Genomic DNA, 16,169 nt, shown 5'->3' with positions numbered 1-16,169 from the left:
ATATTATAATATAAAACGTTATTATAAAAAAAAAATCATATTTAATGACATACTTTATAAAATAATATATAACTGCCAGAGAGTGCATCATACAATCCATTTGGAGTGCAAATAAAATAAAATAAATAATAATAATGCAGATAAATACAGACCCTTTAGCACACAAGATGCAGTACAAGGCAAGCAACTCAATATAGTAAGAAATACTATCAGGCAATTTAAAGATAGACACTTTAAGTAAATAAGTTTTGCATGCAGTCTATAAATATAAGATTTTATTTTCCCCCTTTTCCATTCACTGTGCTACAGTAAATAAAGCCTGTGCTTTAAAACATATGCATGACTCTCCCATCCACCCTGCCTCTATAACTTTGCATTTCTTTTCTTCCAAAAAAAAATAAAATAAAAAAATCACTAAGAATGGTGTGTCGCCGACAAATTACATTGCCAACATAACACTCAATAACAGAACAGAACCAGCGGGAGACTCCGAATATACCACCAGCCGTAAAATGCATGTGCTTCGTTTATCTGTAATGCGTTTTCAGTTTCCAACATTCATGAATTCCCACATAGCAGAAATGTGGGTCAGATTCTTCTCTCAATGCTGGATATGAGCCTTCTGGCTTAAGCGTAACGTCAGAAACATGGGGCTTAGATTCTCATGAGCTTTTGTATTACGAGTTTAAAGTAAATGTGGCAAATGCACACAATAGGCTTATGTAACCACAGCTTTCATCTACATAAAGAAGCCATGTAAAAAAGTTTTGTGGCTTTTAGTTCATGTTTATTAGCTCTGAGGCCAATGATATTCCAGCATACTACTGAAAGATGACAAAAACGTGGATACGCAAAAAACAAAAGTAAAATAAAATGGACTTTAGAGGGACCGAAACAAATATTTATCCAATAAACTGCTTTCTAGAATGAGACTGTCGCTCCCCATTACATCTGAAACTGGCTAGCATTAGCAAATAGCAAATGGTTTGCTACTAAACAAAAGCTACTGACTATAGTATATCAACAGGAAATGTGACAGGAAAGAAAAAGGCATTTGTCAACGATTGTATGGGTTCTTAAAGTGAAAAATAAGTTGTTAAAATGAGCTTGGAATTAAATTCATTTTAATCTGTTTACAAAACTTAACGCCCACTTAATCTTGTGTTAAATGAGTTTAAGGCCTGTGAGTAAACGACTAGTAAATGGTAGACTAATTATATCAACAAACTTTCATGGAGTCATCATTTTCATTGCGGTTTAATCACAGTAAACATTCAGAAAAGCCTTACAACCAGATCGAGTACCAATATGGACAACAAATTAAGTGTCCAGACTGTTTTGGCAGTGAACATTGAATAATGAACAGCAAGACAACAGTCAGAAGATAAAAATGCAATAATAATTTATTTTAGATGACAAAAACTAACAAAATAAACCTCAAAAAGACCCTGTGTAATTAAAAAAAAATCAAAGTTTTGTCTTTTACTCCATATCTGTGGGCTCTGAGGCCAGACTAAGCGGCTTATTGTGTCCATAAACAAATACGCAAAAATATTTGATTTTAGATGTGAAAATGTCATCAAAATGAGTCCCTCACATAGTCAAAATACCCCTAAAATTTTAAAAAATAAGCTTTTACCAGATAAAAAATGACTTGTCCACAGCAGCCTTTATAGTTTCTTTGTCCAATAAAATGCTTTCTAGAATGAGAATGTCCCTTTTGCCTAATACTATCACTTACATGGGCAACAAATTAAGTGTGTCCAGACAGTTCTGACACCAAGCTCTGATTAATAACCGCTCTACTGTGACAAGACAAATGTCAGAAGACAGATACGTAAGAATGTTCATTCTAAAATAGCACAATGGAAGACAAAATTCCCTGTGACGACCTATTGACTTTAAACTACTGCAAATGGAGATTTGATTCTCCGACAAGTGTTAAACCAGATCCTAGAATATCCCATGGGATTGTCCACGGGAGCTGTGTAGAATTCCAGCCATGACAATTTGAGAACCTGAGGATGAACATCTATAGTGAGCCACAAAGAAAGAAAACAATAGCCTTGAGTGTCATGAAATGCTGAATTAGCCAATTATCTAGCCTGTCTACTGTAACAATACTTGAGATTCCAGTAGCCCAAACAATGATTTTATCAAACCCAGAGGCACCTACGAAACAATAAAATCACTTTAACCTTCAGCAGACCTCTATTAAAATGTTTCATTCATAGCACTCATACAATGTCTTGGAAATGCATTATTAATTCAATACGTGCTAATAACAAAATGTCACGTTCCAAAAGTAATTACCTCTTCTGTATTCTATTAGATTGAGAAAATACTGCATCATATTTGAGGTCAACAAATGAATGTAAGACATTTAGTTTGACATTGAACAGTCGTTTTCAGAGGAATCTATCACTGAAAAGGGTGACATCTGAAGCAGAAGATGGCACAAAATGCAACAACACAATCAATTTCATGTGCATAATCTACAATTCTAGTTGCAACATTGTTTACAGTAATGCATCTGTTGTGCAGTATAACTTGAAAGATGAATACAATAACCATAGTCTCATTTCCTACCGGATTTCTAAAAAAAAAAAAACTATTTTTTTGGCAGCAGCTGTATTAATTATGTAGAAAGTAAAGCTAAATTCCTCAGAAGTTGGTCCTATAGGAGTACACTTTATTGGCTGCTTGTTCTCAAATAGTATTCTAAGATTCTACCCCAAACTAAGCAAGTGGTACTTGTCAAGAAACGTCTCTATTCCAAAACACAACAAACTAATTAGGCAAATGACCTTAAAGACCATTTGTCCTGAACAAACATATCATCAGCTGTTCATTTGTATGGATTCCAATCATTCTTGCAGTGGCTCAAATCTCAATGAAACACAAGGGAGAGAACATGGCTATTTACTGCAAAGATACTTCACACTTTACAGAGAAGCCAAAAATCACATTAAATATGTTGCGATAAAACCCCCCCACTAAAGCCTACTACAAATTATATATAGGTGAATATTTAATGTTATTAAATGAATCATGAGAAGAAAACTGCCATAAAGCAATTTTAGAAACCTGCACTGAAAACCAGAGATTTTAAGTTGTAATGCACATGCACTCTGTCATGTCTTTTAAAAGAAAAATATATTAAATGTCACTGAACAAAGAGCTAAGCAATTTTGTGTTATTAAAGGAAGAAAAAAAAAATCAATGTGTGATGTTGATAAAACCCCATTCCTTACCATTTCTCCTTTATCTCCCTTTTGTCCAGAATGTCCTGCCAAACCCGGAAGCCCTTGATCCCCCTTTCAAATACACATAAGTCACATTATGCAATGTTAATATGCTAAATCGGCTTCCCTGTATCAGGTCTAAAACGCTGTGATCAAAATTCAAAGAGGAGTCCTAGCCTGAACTCTGGCTCTTTGTACTTCAGAAGAGATTAGCTGAACATCCCCCGCTGATGAAGTGCATGTCTGTGCCCAAACACCCCCTTATTTGTGCTAAATTGCTTCTAATAAGCTTTTATTTCTGCCTCTGGCTGTCATCCAGGTATAAGGACTGGCATAAATGTGCTTTAATTGGTCATTCATTTTATATGCGGCATTACCTCAGGATCCATTGTGGAGCACTAACTCGCTCATTTATAGAATGCTTTCATGGTTTAACTTTACCTTCAGAGCGGGACAGTGGCATCGGTCGCTGGGCAGCTGGGCTGGCATGGACAGCATTCTGTGGAGGTATCCTGTGACCAGTGGGGCCGCTGTGGGGTTGTGGGTCACTACAGGTTCACACTGGTTAGATTAAACAAAATAAAAAAATGGATTAGTGTTAAATTATTCAAATGTAGACCAAGATAATCAATTATCCACTTTGAATTGCATGAAGATGGGATTTAGGGGGATTTTCTACATTATGCATGCATACATGCATCTTCTTGTGAAATGCATAAATCTGGCAAACTGAGCTACATACAATTTATCATTTGGTTCAGTAAAGTCATATATGTTCAAATATGTGGGCAATTTTTTTTTACAGCATTAGAGCTCAATTTTGACGACTTTGGGAGCAGTATTTGTAGCATCTTCAAGTAAAATGTTTTGAAAGAAAATTAATTTAAAAGTCTGTCTAGAATTGCACAAATACACTACTGTTCAAAAGTTTGGATTCAGCAAGGCTGCATTTATTAAGTGCTAAGTACTTCTTAGTACTAAGTACTAACTGATTTTGTTGTTTTTTTCTTAAATTTCTTCAGTTACACAAGACTTTTTAATTGAGTCATTGAGTCACCTGAATTGTTAATAGGAATCAAAACTGTAATCCTAATTTTTATTAGCTCAGTAAACTGTGGCCCCTCGAAAGCTGGTGCTCTAGGCAATCATCTGTGTTGCCTAATTACAGGACCGGCCCCACTGGCCACTTGGACCATTCCACTTCCATGTGGAAAACACTAAGGAAACATTATCCCAAATGCTGAGAGGGGGGATTAGCGCACAACTCTAAAGACCATGTACCAATTACAGCATTGAACAGGGATGTGGATTTTCCCTAATCCAATCGTTTAAGACAGAATGTTGCCTTTAATTAATCAGAAATGATCGACTGGAGCAACTCAAGCTAAAAGGATGCCCTCAAGGGTTTTGTCCACAGTGGAAACGATCGGTCCAAGAACAATACATGGAAATCACTATGGCTCTGTCCCAAAACCTACATCTTTGCCTTTGTGGACGGCATTTTAAGATTGTTTCAAAAGGCAGAATATCTTTTTTTAGGCCAAATTCTAATGCAGAATTGCATGTATATCTTTCTCAGAGAAGGAAATCCCAAAATGCATGGCAATGAGATTAGTGAAAAACAATGGAAAATGGTAGGTTAAACAAGAGAAAGATGATTATAAATAATTCACTTAATACTGAAAGATTTTCAGTAAATGCCTTAAACTTAAGTCTGCTTCTCAAACAAAACTATCTTGTGGCTTAAGAAAATATGGAATATAATGCAAATAGACTACTTTGTGTTCTTTTGTGAACCTGAATAATTAAAAATTGACTATTACACCCAATTTCTGTGCACTTTGTAGTTTTATGCTTACACGCTTATTATATATGATCATCAGCTTAGTAATATGTAAACAATAAATTAAATCAAAATCAACTGTGAATTGAGTTTGTAATTGTTCAGTTGTGTCAGGAGTATGACACACATGGTTGCTGCCTAAGTAGAGCATCCAGATCGGTCACTCATGAGCCCCTATGAGGCAGTTGTCTATGTAAGCAGTAGGCAGCAATGCGGCTCACTTGATTTTAGAACTCTTTTAAAACTAACTAGACCACACTACCACAACAAAAGACAAAATGCAAAGAGACAGATCTGGATAATTAATGTTATTCAGTAAGCAGTGCTGAAATGTGACTGGACTGATTTTATTTGATGAATACTGTATGTCAAGCCCCTAATTTTAGTGCAAAATTATGGGCTGAGTTTACAGTCGTTTAGGAAGGATCATCGAGTCTGCATTATTAACACTGCTGCACCATAAACCCGAACATCCTACCGTAACTCCAGGAGAATCACAGCATCTGTCCAGGTCGGCTATTCTAGCATCACAGAAGATCAGAATCTCCTGAAGTTCAATCTGTGAAGGTAAATTGACATTTATGGGCATGAACACACATAGCGGACAAATCAATCTGACAAATTTGCAGCAAAACATTCAACTTTGACCTGCATCAGGTTCAGACATGAAGTCAGTGAAGTTCCCTCAAACTATAAGTGGAGCTTTAACAATCACTAAAAGTGCTAATCTTTGCATTCATATTCAGATTTAGCAAGTGATGAGAACCTCCGTCAACAACTCACATCCACTGGACGTCCATCCTCCACTCGAGTGGTGATGAATGTGCGTCCGCTCACGTTCATGCCAGACCTTTCAGCGGTCACCTGACGCTCAATCAATTTGCAGTCCAGGTAGATGGAGACAGCATTGCTCTCGACAGACACACCTAGCTTGTGAAACTGTCGATCGAAGAGGGCATGCAGGTCTCGGTTCTTGAACACGTACAGGAGGCTGTTTTTCAGAAAACCCTGAGCCAAGAACTCGACTGTTTTTTTAGCTCCATCCACAATTAATGACACCTAAATGAAGGAGAGAAGAAGGGATGAACATTAGTGGCTCATTAAGTTAATGAGATAAGCAGACTGAAGTCTGAAGCGACTGCAGTGTACAAAAGAGTGCCATTTATATAATGATCATTTTGCCAGTCTTGCAGGAGTTATTGGTTTTGAACATACTCTAATTGATCAATGTCTATTTTGTAGATCTAAATAAAATCTTGGATTTTTCACATACCTGTGTATCTCCACTTTTGTCAAAGATCTGCAGAACAAACCAGCGATCTTTCTTTGTGGTTTTTCTGAGCCGGAACGTGGCAATAATGGAGTACTCATGAGAAAGTCCATTTGGGAACACAGATCTTTAAAAAAAAGAGACAACAATAACATCTACAATTAAAGTTTATCAAAACAAAAAGTAGAACACAACAACAAATATGACCATTTACCAATTAAGGCTGCATTTAAGTCACAGTAAAAGCTTTTTAAATATATTCAAAAATTGAATTTATTCCTGTAATGCAAAGCTGAATTTTCAGCATCTTTACTGTAGTCTTCAGTGTCACATGATCCTTCAGAAATCACTCTAATATGCTGATTTGCTGCTCAAGAAAGTTGAAAACTGCTGTGCTGTTTAATAATTTTGTAGAAATTGAAATGCATTTTTTTAGGAATCCTTGATAAATAAAGTAGGGTTAATGCTTAAAAGTACTAATAAAAAAAAAAATCTAACTGACCCAAATTATTTAAATGGTAGAAAGAAATGAATGACAGTAAATGAATAAGTGAATTGCTTTTGAACGGTCCAAACAAAATGACTCCGTAACAATCAGACGTTCTAATGCCACAGAACAAGAATGTTCTAGAAAGCGTTTAATTACTAGTTCAGCAGTAAAGTGCTAATTTCACTTCGACTCAAAGCTTCAATAAGCCAAGTGCATTAGCATCAATGTTCTCCTCTGCATTTTTCTCTTTAGTCTTGCCTGTAAGATTTATCAGATGAATTTAACAGAAAACACTGTTAATGTGTCCTTTCATAAACTGTGATCATTCTGTCTGTTGGTCTATTGTTTGAAACCACTGAGATGTTTTCACTCTTCTGAACGAAACACTGTAGCTGTGACTTGAAGCAAACTCATGGTACAAGAAAGAATGCTAAAAAACATTTAAAGCTTACATTCGGTTATTAAAATTGTTGAAAGAGTAATATTACCTTTTTGAGTGAATCTCATAACACTGTAAGTGTTGCAGAAAGAATTACTCTCATTTCCCGTTCTTTCACACGCTATTTGGTATATTTACTAGCACTTCATCAAGCACAATCAGAAAAACTGACAATGGGAAAATCTCATGTATGAATACTTTAAAAGGACAGAAGAGAGAAAGAGAGAGAGATCAGACTTGCAAGAGACAGGATGACAATGAATTTCTTCTCAAATCGATCATTCTCTATTCTCTCTAGGCACGTCTGCATGTCTCCTGCTTTCACAGGCACAGTGGGGAAAATGCACATTATTAAAATGATATATACTTTACATGCTGGCAAGAGCAAATGCTTTTGGATAAGATGAAGACACAGGAGAGAGGCTTATGGGAAACTAGTACAGATGTATTAAAGGACAATGGCCGGAATATTACTAAAACTTTGTAATTTTGTAATCTACTCAAAATATCGCTCAAGTCAACACTTCTTCACCCTCAAGATACAGTGGAACACAAAGGAAGATGTGTGGAAGCATGAATAAAGTTTCAGAACTTCAGTAGATGTGAGAATCTTCAGTGAATAATGCCTTAAACTTCAGAGGGTTTCTCAAAAAATATCACATGGCTTTAGAAAATATGGCATCTTCATTCAATGAAAGAATATTCTTAAAGCATCTCCTCTGCATTCCACAGAAGAAAGAAAGACTTCTTGGAACAGTTTGAGAATTCCATAAAAATTCAATCTAGCATTTACCTAGATAAGGAAGGAGGCAATAATAGGTTCAAAATGAGAGAATAAAGACTTTTTCGGAATTGCTGAGTAATTAATTTTATGAATGCAACCCTAAATTAGACTTGATATGGCCAGCCGGTGGAATGGACTTGTGCCGAGTGAGACCTCATAAGTGAGTGCAGTGTTTCGGAGCGCACCAACCTGGGCAACGTGACATCAATTCACTTCATCACTGAGCTATTAAATAGGGACATCAGAGGCCATATGCCAAATATGATGGGATGTAACACTCTAATGCAGCCCATATTGAACTAATCTCTGAACATGCAGATTAACAAGCAAAAAACCAACTGCTAAAAAAAAGTTCCCCCATGCATATTATATTAGACTATATTACATTATATATTATATACATTTAGTATATATGTATGCATGTATGTACAGTGCCCTCCAAACGTATTGGAACAGTAAAGACAAAATTGCTCTGTTGGCTGTGGAGTCAAGACATTTACAAATATGATTAAAAGATGAATATCAGACAAAACTACAGAATGTCACATTTTATTATTGGGTGATTCAACACAGATGTTTTACCAGCTAAGAAGTTCAGCACTTTTAGAGTTTCATCCCTCTATCTGATGTGAGCATAAGTATTGGAGCAGTTGCCTCACAGGTCTTTCTAAGTGATCAGCTGTGTCCTGTTGCATTAATTCTTCAGATATTAAAAGCAGGGAATGTGTTGTATCAGTTATATCCATTACTTCTGTATTCTGAATCTTGCATTCAATGATGACACACACAAACCAGGATGAAGATGAGGGAGCTGACTTTGAGAGAAAAGCAAGCAATTTGGATGCTAAAAGAAAAGAGCAAGTCAATTAGAGCTCTAGCAAAAACAAAGGGCATGGAGAAATCAAGAGTTTGGAAACCACCAGCGACACCAGCAACCAACAACGACCTGATCGCCTGAGAAAACAACAGTAGTTGATGACAGACAAATCATAAAAGCTGTGAAAATGAATCCTAAAAGACGTGTCTGTAAAATCACCAACAACTTCCAGAAAGCTGGGGTGATGCTCTGACAATCTACTGTCCTCAGGAGACTTTGACACAGAATTACAGATGCTACACAGCAAGATGCAAACCTCTGACCAGCACCAAAAATAGAAAGGCAAGATTAGAGTTTGCAAAAAAGCACAAAGGTGACCCAGAAGAGTTTTGGAACTGTGTTTATGGACCGATGAGACAAAGACGAACCTTTATTTAACCCTTGTGCGACCTTATGGACATTTTTGTCCATTTCAGTTTTGTTTTTTGTTATAAGTGTGCCTGTGTTAATGCCAACTGCATACATTTTGGCTCAGGTGTTTATTTTATTGGAATTTTAATATTTCACCCTCACTTCCTTTTCTATTCTATTTTAAAAATCTATTTTACCCTCCGTACAAAAAATACAAAAATTAATGATTTTTGTATTTTTTTATTAAGGACAAAAATGTTCCCATTGAAACCCATTAAAACTGCTATTTTTAATCGCAGTGCCGTTTAACTGTAAAATTATGCCAGTTTTGTTAATAGGCTTTCATTCTGTTGGCAAGGCTTCAAATTGATTATTTTTTACTATTTTTTACCAGATGGTGCAATTTTTTCAGGTTCGGTCTATAAAGGGTCTATAAAGCAAATACTCGCTTTATTCCTGTTTTCTGCTTCTGCGTATTATAGAGCCAGTTGGATAAATAATGCAGCTATAATTGTGTAGGTGTGTTGGTATAGATGTCAGAGTGTGGTCTGTATGTGTGTCATAAAAAAAATTGAGTGTGTGTGCTTGTAATATTTGAGAAAGAAAAACACAAATCCAAGCACTGTGTGCAGCAGCAGAGTTTTGCTGGCATCTAATGGGGAAAATTTGGTACTGCGCCCAAACAAAATTTTACTGAAAGCTCATTTTTTTTAGATATCAACCTCAAATGTGAAACACAACTTGTTTAGATTTATGGCTTTGATTTTCTAGCAGGTTTAGAGTTCAACATATTTCATACATAAAATATTCATAAAATAACAAAATATTGTTCATAAATCATTTTCATAAACTTAAACCTGTATAACTTTTTTTTTGTTTCACTTTTTAAACTTTTTGTACTACAACAATAATCTGCCATGGGTCTTCTTTAAAATGAGACCACACTTAAGTCTCTGCTCCCAAACTTCCAATTTTTATGACATGGACATTTTTGTCCACTATGGAACCAAGTGTAACTTTTTTTTTTATTGATGCACAAGGGTTAAGTAATGGGAAAGCAAACATGTGGAGTAAAAAAGGGAACTGCAAATGATCCCAAGCATACAGCCTCATCTGTAAAGCATGGTGGAGGTGGTGTCATGGCATGGGCATGCATGGCTGCCTCTGGAACAGGGCCTCTCAACTTTACTGATGACTTAATGTATGATGACAGTAGCAGAATGAATTTGGAAGGGTACAAAACCATCTTGCACCAACATTCAAATAAATGCCACCAGATTCATTGGGAAGTGCTTCATATTGCATCAGGACAATGACCCGAAACACCCTGCCAGTTCAGTCAAGGAATTTACAAAGGCAAAGAAATGGAAAGTCTTAGATTGCCCAAGTAAATCTCCAGATTTAAATCCGATTGAACATGAAGTTCACCAGCTGAAGAGGAGAGTAAAGGCAGAAACTCCCCAAAACAAGCAACAATTGGAATTGGCTGAATTAAAGGCTGGGAAAAGTATTTCAAAGGATGAGACCAAGAGTCTGGTGATGTCTATGGGTCACAGACTCACTGTGTGATTGTGCGCAAGGGATCTGCAACTAAATAATAGCTTTTAATCTTTTATATCTGCCTTATGTTCAACTGTCCCAATACTTATGCTCACATCAATGAGTGGGATGAACTCTAAAAGTGCTGTTCTTTTTATTTGCTAAAACATGTATTGAAATGGCTAATAATAAAATGTGATATTCTGTAGTTTTGTCTAATTTTCATCTTTTAATCATATTTGCAAATGTCTTGATTCCACAGCCAACAGAGCAATTTTGTCTTTACTGTTCCAATACTTATGGAGGGGACTGTATGCACGAATGCATGTATAAAATACAATATTTAATAAAGGCTTGCCCCCCCATTAAATATAATATAATCTAATATATTTTTGAGAAAAATATAGGCATAAAATATATTTTTCCCAAAGTGTGGTGGTGATAAACTTATATTATAAAGTTTATCCCCACCACACTTTGGGAAAAATATATTTTATGCCTATATAAAAACATATTACATTATATATGTTATATTATACATTAAAATGTAATAAAACATGTAAATAAAACGAAATGATAGTCAAATATGAAATGTGTGCACTTCGTGGCACTACACAGTAATGCAAACAATAAATAGAAAACTAAAATAAAACATCCCACATGCACAGTCAAAGGATACAAACAGAAAATTCTACCCCAAACTTAAACATTTAGTTGAACCAGCATTATTTTGTTTCATATTGGTCAAACAAACTGACTGCAATTGTGTTTGGTGGTTTTGTGCCAAAAGAGTTTCATTTTGCCCCTAGTCAAAAAAAGAAAAAAAGAAATATGTACTTTGCCACATAGAAATGGCAACATTTAAGCAGTGAAGTGAACAAACGTGCGGTAAGCATACTATGGGTCGTGCCTGTTTATCAACATCTTCCTTTCAACAACTAAGTCAGGACTACCGGCAAACATTAAATCACATAATTAATATTCATGAGCAAAATTCATAAGCTTTATATTGTGCTTTCCCCAACGCTTTTCAGATCATTCCCAGTTCCCACGCCCCTTGCCTCTCATAAAAACAAATACCAAACATGCAATTAGTACATCTTAGCAGAGTCATCTGTGAAACAACTAATGGAAAAATAGTCTGGAGGAGTGGAGCCTTCTCTTTCCATGTGACCGTATCAACTGGACGACGGGGCCCGGCTGCATTTCCTGCGAGTAAAGTGAGAGATGTTTGGAGTTTGTTTTCCGGGGGCTCTTTGACCCCCTTCTCCACCCCCTGACACATCCAGCTGACTAACGCCATCACCTGTCAGAGTTCAGCTTAATTGAGGTCTGGTGGTGGGTGTGTGTGTCTGTATGGGGGTCCGGGTAGACAACTTGGCATTCTCATCCCTCAGAACTGCACTCCACCTCCAGCCAAGGAGACTCACAGTTGGTCCCTGATGGCAGGTCTGAGCAGCAGATAGAAGGCCCCACAGCAGGTCGCTGACCACCAAGCGACAGATAGAGCAACAGATCGCAAAACATCTGACCCATGACTCCATCAGGGTCCCGGGAGCAAACAGTGTGTTTACAGTTGTATAAAAAAAAACGCTAAATATATCCCCCCTTTCCCTCTGCAGATGACTGGGTGTTATTTTTCACTGGTGAAATGCGTGGAGGTACACAAAAGACGTCCACTGGGTGCTAAATCTCTACGGCCAAACCAGCAGGTGTGCTTGAAACCACAGAGAATAATCAGTTAGATTGAGCTAAAGACTGTGATGAAATACAAAGGAACAAATGAGCTACAAATGTTAAACAATGTACTGGTTTATTGCGCAATGTTCTGCCCTGAAATCTTAGACACTTAAAAATGGATTCATCTTATTGTTTTAGATAAAAAATTATCAAACCAAGCGGCATTCGCAAAAAAACAAATTACGCCAGACCTTTTCCCAGAACCTCTACTGGTGATTACATTTAACTAACTGGTCCCAGGGACATTTTAAATGGATTTATGTAGTCGATTCTCCTCAAGTTTACACAGATGTAGCACATCACATTAACTAGGAACATACTGAAAGTGTCCAAATGCTTTGCATCTTAAAGCAATAAGTAATGAGATGCTGTGTGGTACAGTGATTTTAAATCACAGAAAAGGGTAAAAATAACTCATGTTTAAATCAATTAATACTTTTATTCAACAAAGACATTTAATCAATCAAATGTGACAAAGACATTTACAGTTTAATGTCACAAAGGATTTCCATTCCAAATAAATGCTGCTCTTTGGAATGTCCCATTTAAAGAATCCTGAAAAATGCATCATGGTTTTCACAATTTTCTTTTCAACATTGATTATAATAAGAAAAGTTGCTTGAGAACCAAATCAGCATATTTTGAATGATTTCCTTATATATATATATATATATATATTTTTTTTTTTTTTTTTTTTTTTTTTTTTTTATATTTTACAATTATTTTTATTTTATTGGTTTGACCCCAAACCCTCAAATGTTCAATAGATTGTAATTTAGTTTATTAATTATAAAAATGTGTCTGCCTTTTACAAATGTTTACAACATTTACATTTTGCTTGTGAAATGTGCCTGTGCTGTATTTCTTAAATGTTTGATACATTGTCCCCAAATACTGTACTTTTTGGTGCCACTGTCCATATGGTCTTGCTAAAAAAAAAGTAATGATAAAAAAAAAAAAAAAAAAAAACCTGAAAATAAAGTGGAGTTCCAGACAACTCTGAATTCTCCTAATTCCAACTCGAAAATAACCATGGGAATGAAGCTCAACAACAGACTTTGAAAAAAAAAAAGGGGCAGAATAATCAACCCTGACTTAATTAGATCATGTGAGCATAATTTGATGTAATTTCCAAGACAATGAAGAAAAAAAAAAAAAAAAAAAAAAAAAAAAAAAAAAGCACTATTCATTGAGGGAAAAAAATGTTATGGAAAAAAAAAAAAATTAATCATTCAGAAAAAATATTTATGGTTAAAAAATATGAAATAGTCATGTTCACAGCATCACAATCAAAACAAAAAGTGTAAACATCCCGTTTCTTCCGAGAAAGTATTGTGTTCACTGTAATTTGCATTTATGCATTCAGCACGCTTTTATTTGCAGACTTGCACTGCATTAAACGTTTAAACGTTCAGTTCATGCATTTCCTGGTAATCAAACCCAAGACCTAGGCGTGGATATTTTTATTTATTTTTTTACTTTTTGTCAGATGTTTATAGTGCAAACACCACGCTTTTATGTTTGTCATAATTATCATAAGTCAAGCCGCCACCCTATTTTGTTTACGTTTTACCGTGACGTACGACCGACTGGAACGCTTTGAGGTCGGAAGTGGGGAATTTCAACTCTTCCCACCTCCAACTTAGTCTGGAACTTGCCACAATCCCACCAGCTTTTCAGCAAAATACAAAAGAGTTCTTTTTAGCATCAATTTGAGTTCTTTGGACTCATGAATATGCTGTGGGTTCACGCGGTTTGGACAGCTGACCTTGACGGAACGCAGCCTACATAACTCTACATGTCCAGGGCTGTTATACGTATATTAAACATACCTGAAAAGTCTAACTAACACAGAAGCCTTCTTTGAACTTGGTGTCACCCTTGAGCTATTAAATTCATTTTAAGGCAATTAATATACAGGACATGATTCCCCATTACTGTTTGATTTCTCTTCTAGGCGGTACTCCATTACAGTCACCTCTCTTTCTCCTTGGTCGAGCCCACTACCCACAGTCTGCAAATTAATTCTGTCCAAATTATTCAACATGTCTCACGGCTCACCTCACAGTTTATCCTTATTAGCCAATGCGAGGGGAATTATCTCAGCAAGCTCGTGATATCTGGGTCATTCCATGTCAACACACCATTAAAAGCGTACAAGACATCTCCGGAGTTTTCTACCGGGTATCGGTTGAAGTGAAAACAAGCTTACACCATGAGAAAACATCGGTTTGCGTCGCAGAAACCCAATAACAGCTTGGCATATTTTCAAATCTTAAGTGGTGTAAACTCATGCGATCGGCTCAGATAACGCAGTTGTTCAGAGAGGCAACCTGCGCTCTTTCCCGTCCAGAGATTTATACAAGAAGCTGTCAGAAAGGCCAACCAAAACACACAACATGTGGATATGGGCATTAATTCAAACTACCATCATAATATGCTCATCACAGCAGCGTTTCTGCGAGGAACTGTCCTACTTTCTGCTCTCCAGATGCTAGAAGATTCTGCACATCGTCGATCATGTCCAAACTACGTAAACATCCATATGGATATGCACATTTGCTGCAATAACTTCCAGCATATCCGTCACGGTTAACATTGTTTTCAGACAAAACAATCCTCTGAATGATGTGCGAGTGGGAAATAAATGGCACAATATCAAAACCACATCAACATTTGCAGAACTTACTCTGTTGGTTTAAACAAGGGTTTACTTCCCAGTCTCAACAACAGCCTGTTGTCCGTCACAGTGCCTTTTCTGAGAAGAAACTTCTCAGCTAAATCAAACCCTGTAAACAAGAGATGAAAAAGGCAAACACACATTACATTTATGCATTCACCAGGCACTTTTATCCAAAGCAACTTATAGTACATTGTGTAAACATTTTGGGAATTGAAAACATGACCTTAGCGCTGTTACCATGTTCTGCTAAAGTAACAACACCTAGCTTTAGGCTAAAAGACGTTTTCAGCAAATGTTGTCCCGTAAAAACTGTTGAACACACATTTGTAGTCTTTTATCTGGAATGATTAGTATTAGCAAGGCAACACTATTGTTAATCCTTAAACATTTTGGTTTGGGGCTTATTCTAAACTTCTGCGATTAGTGCAGACTGTGTTCAAACTTTGTTTTGTAGATGATTTCAGCCTTACCGTTTTTAATACACTTCATACATACATTCATGGAACTTTCATTTTTGGGTGAACTAACCCTTTAAAGTGATCAAAAGTGACAGTAAAGATATTTGCAATGTTACAAAAATATTCTATTTAAAATAAATGCTGTTCTTTTGAACATCCTATTCATCAAATAATCTCAGTTTCCACAAAAATCTCAAGCAGCACAACTGTTTTCTATGGAAGCATATGTGTAGCTAAATTCAGTTTGAAATGTAATATGCAAAATGACAATGTATTTCTGTATTTAAATTTACATTTTCCTATTCATGTGCAACATTTAGGAAAACGTTAGGAACTATTTTATGAAATATATAATATGTAGCATATATAATATGTAGCAAAAATATTTTTGCTTGGACATGTAATCAATTTGGGTAATACATTTTAATTTTACAACTTATAAAGCTTTAA

At 36.0% G+C, this 16,169-nt stretch overlaps 1 protein-coding gene across 1 annotated transcript in view; it reads right to left on the bottom strand.

The window, feature by feature from the left end:
- The window catches only part of LOC306883921 (uncharacterized protein), a 146,087-nt gene that overhangs the window by 124,912 nt on the left and 5,006 nt on the right, over positions 1–16,169 (bottom strand). The window contains exons 4-9 of the mRNA XM_079439447.1: positions 15,268–15,367; positions 6,362–6,485; positions 5,872–6,147; positions 5,567–5,647; positions 3,687–3,806; positions 3,255–3,317 (exon numbers count right to left, since the gene is read on the bottom strand). Of these exons, the coding sequence (XP_079295573.1) occupies positions 3,255–3,317; positions 3,687–3,806; positions 5,567–5,647; positions 5,872–6,147; positions 6,362–6,485; positions 15,268–15,367 (764 nt within the window). The remainder of the gene's footprint in view (positions 1–3,254; positions 3,318–3,686; positions 3,807–5,566; positions 5,648–5,871; positions 6,148–6,361; positions 6,486–15,267; positions 15,368–16,169) is intronic.

This window comes from Barbus barbus (genome assembly GCF_936440315.1).
Source record: "Barbus barbus genome assembly, chromosome: 18".
Taxonomy (NCBI): domain Eukaryota; kingdom Metazoa; phylum Chordata; class Actinopteri; order Cypriniformes; family Cyprinidae; genus Barbus; species Barbus barbus.
The sequence above is the reverse complement of the archived record's forward strand: the minus strand, read 5'-3'. Positions and strand labels throughout refer to the sequence as shown.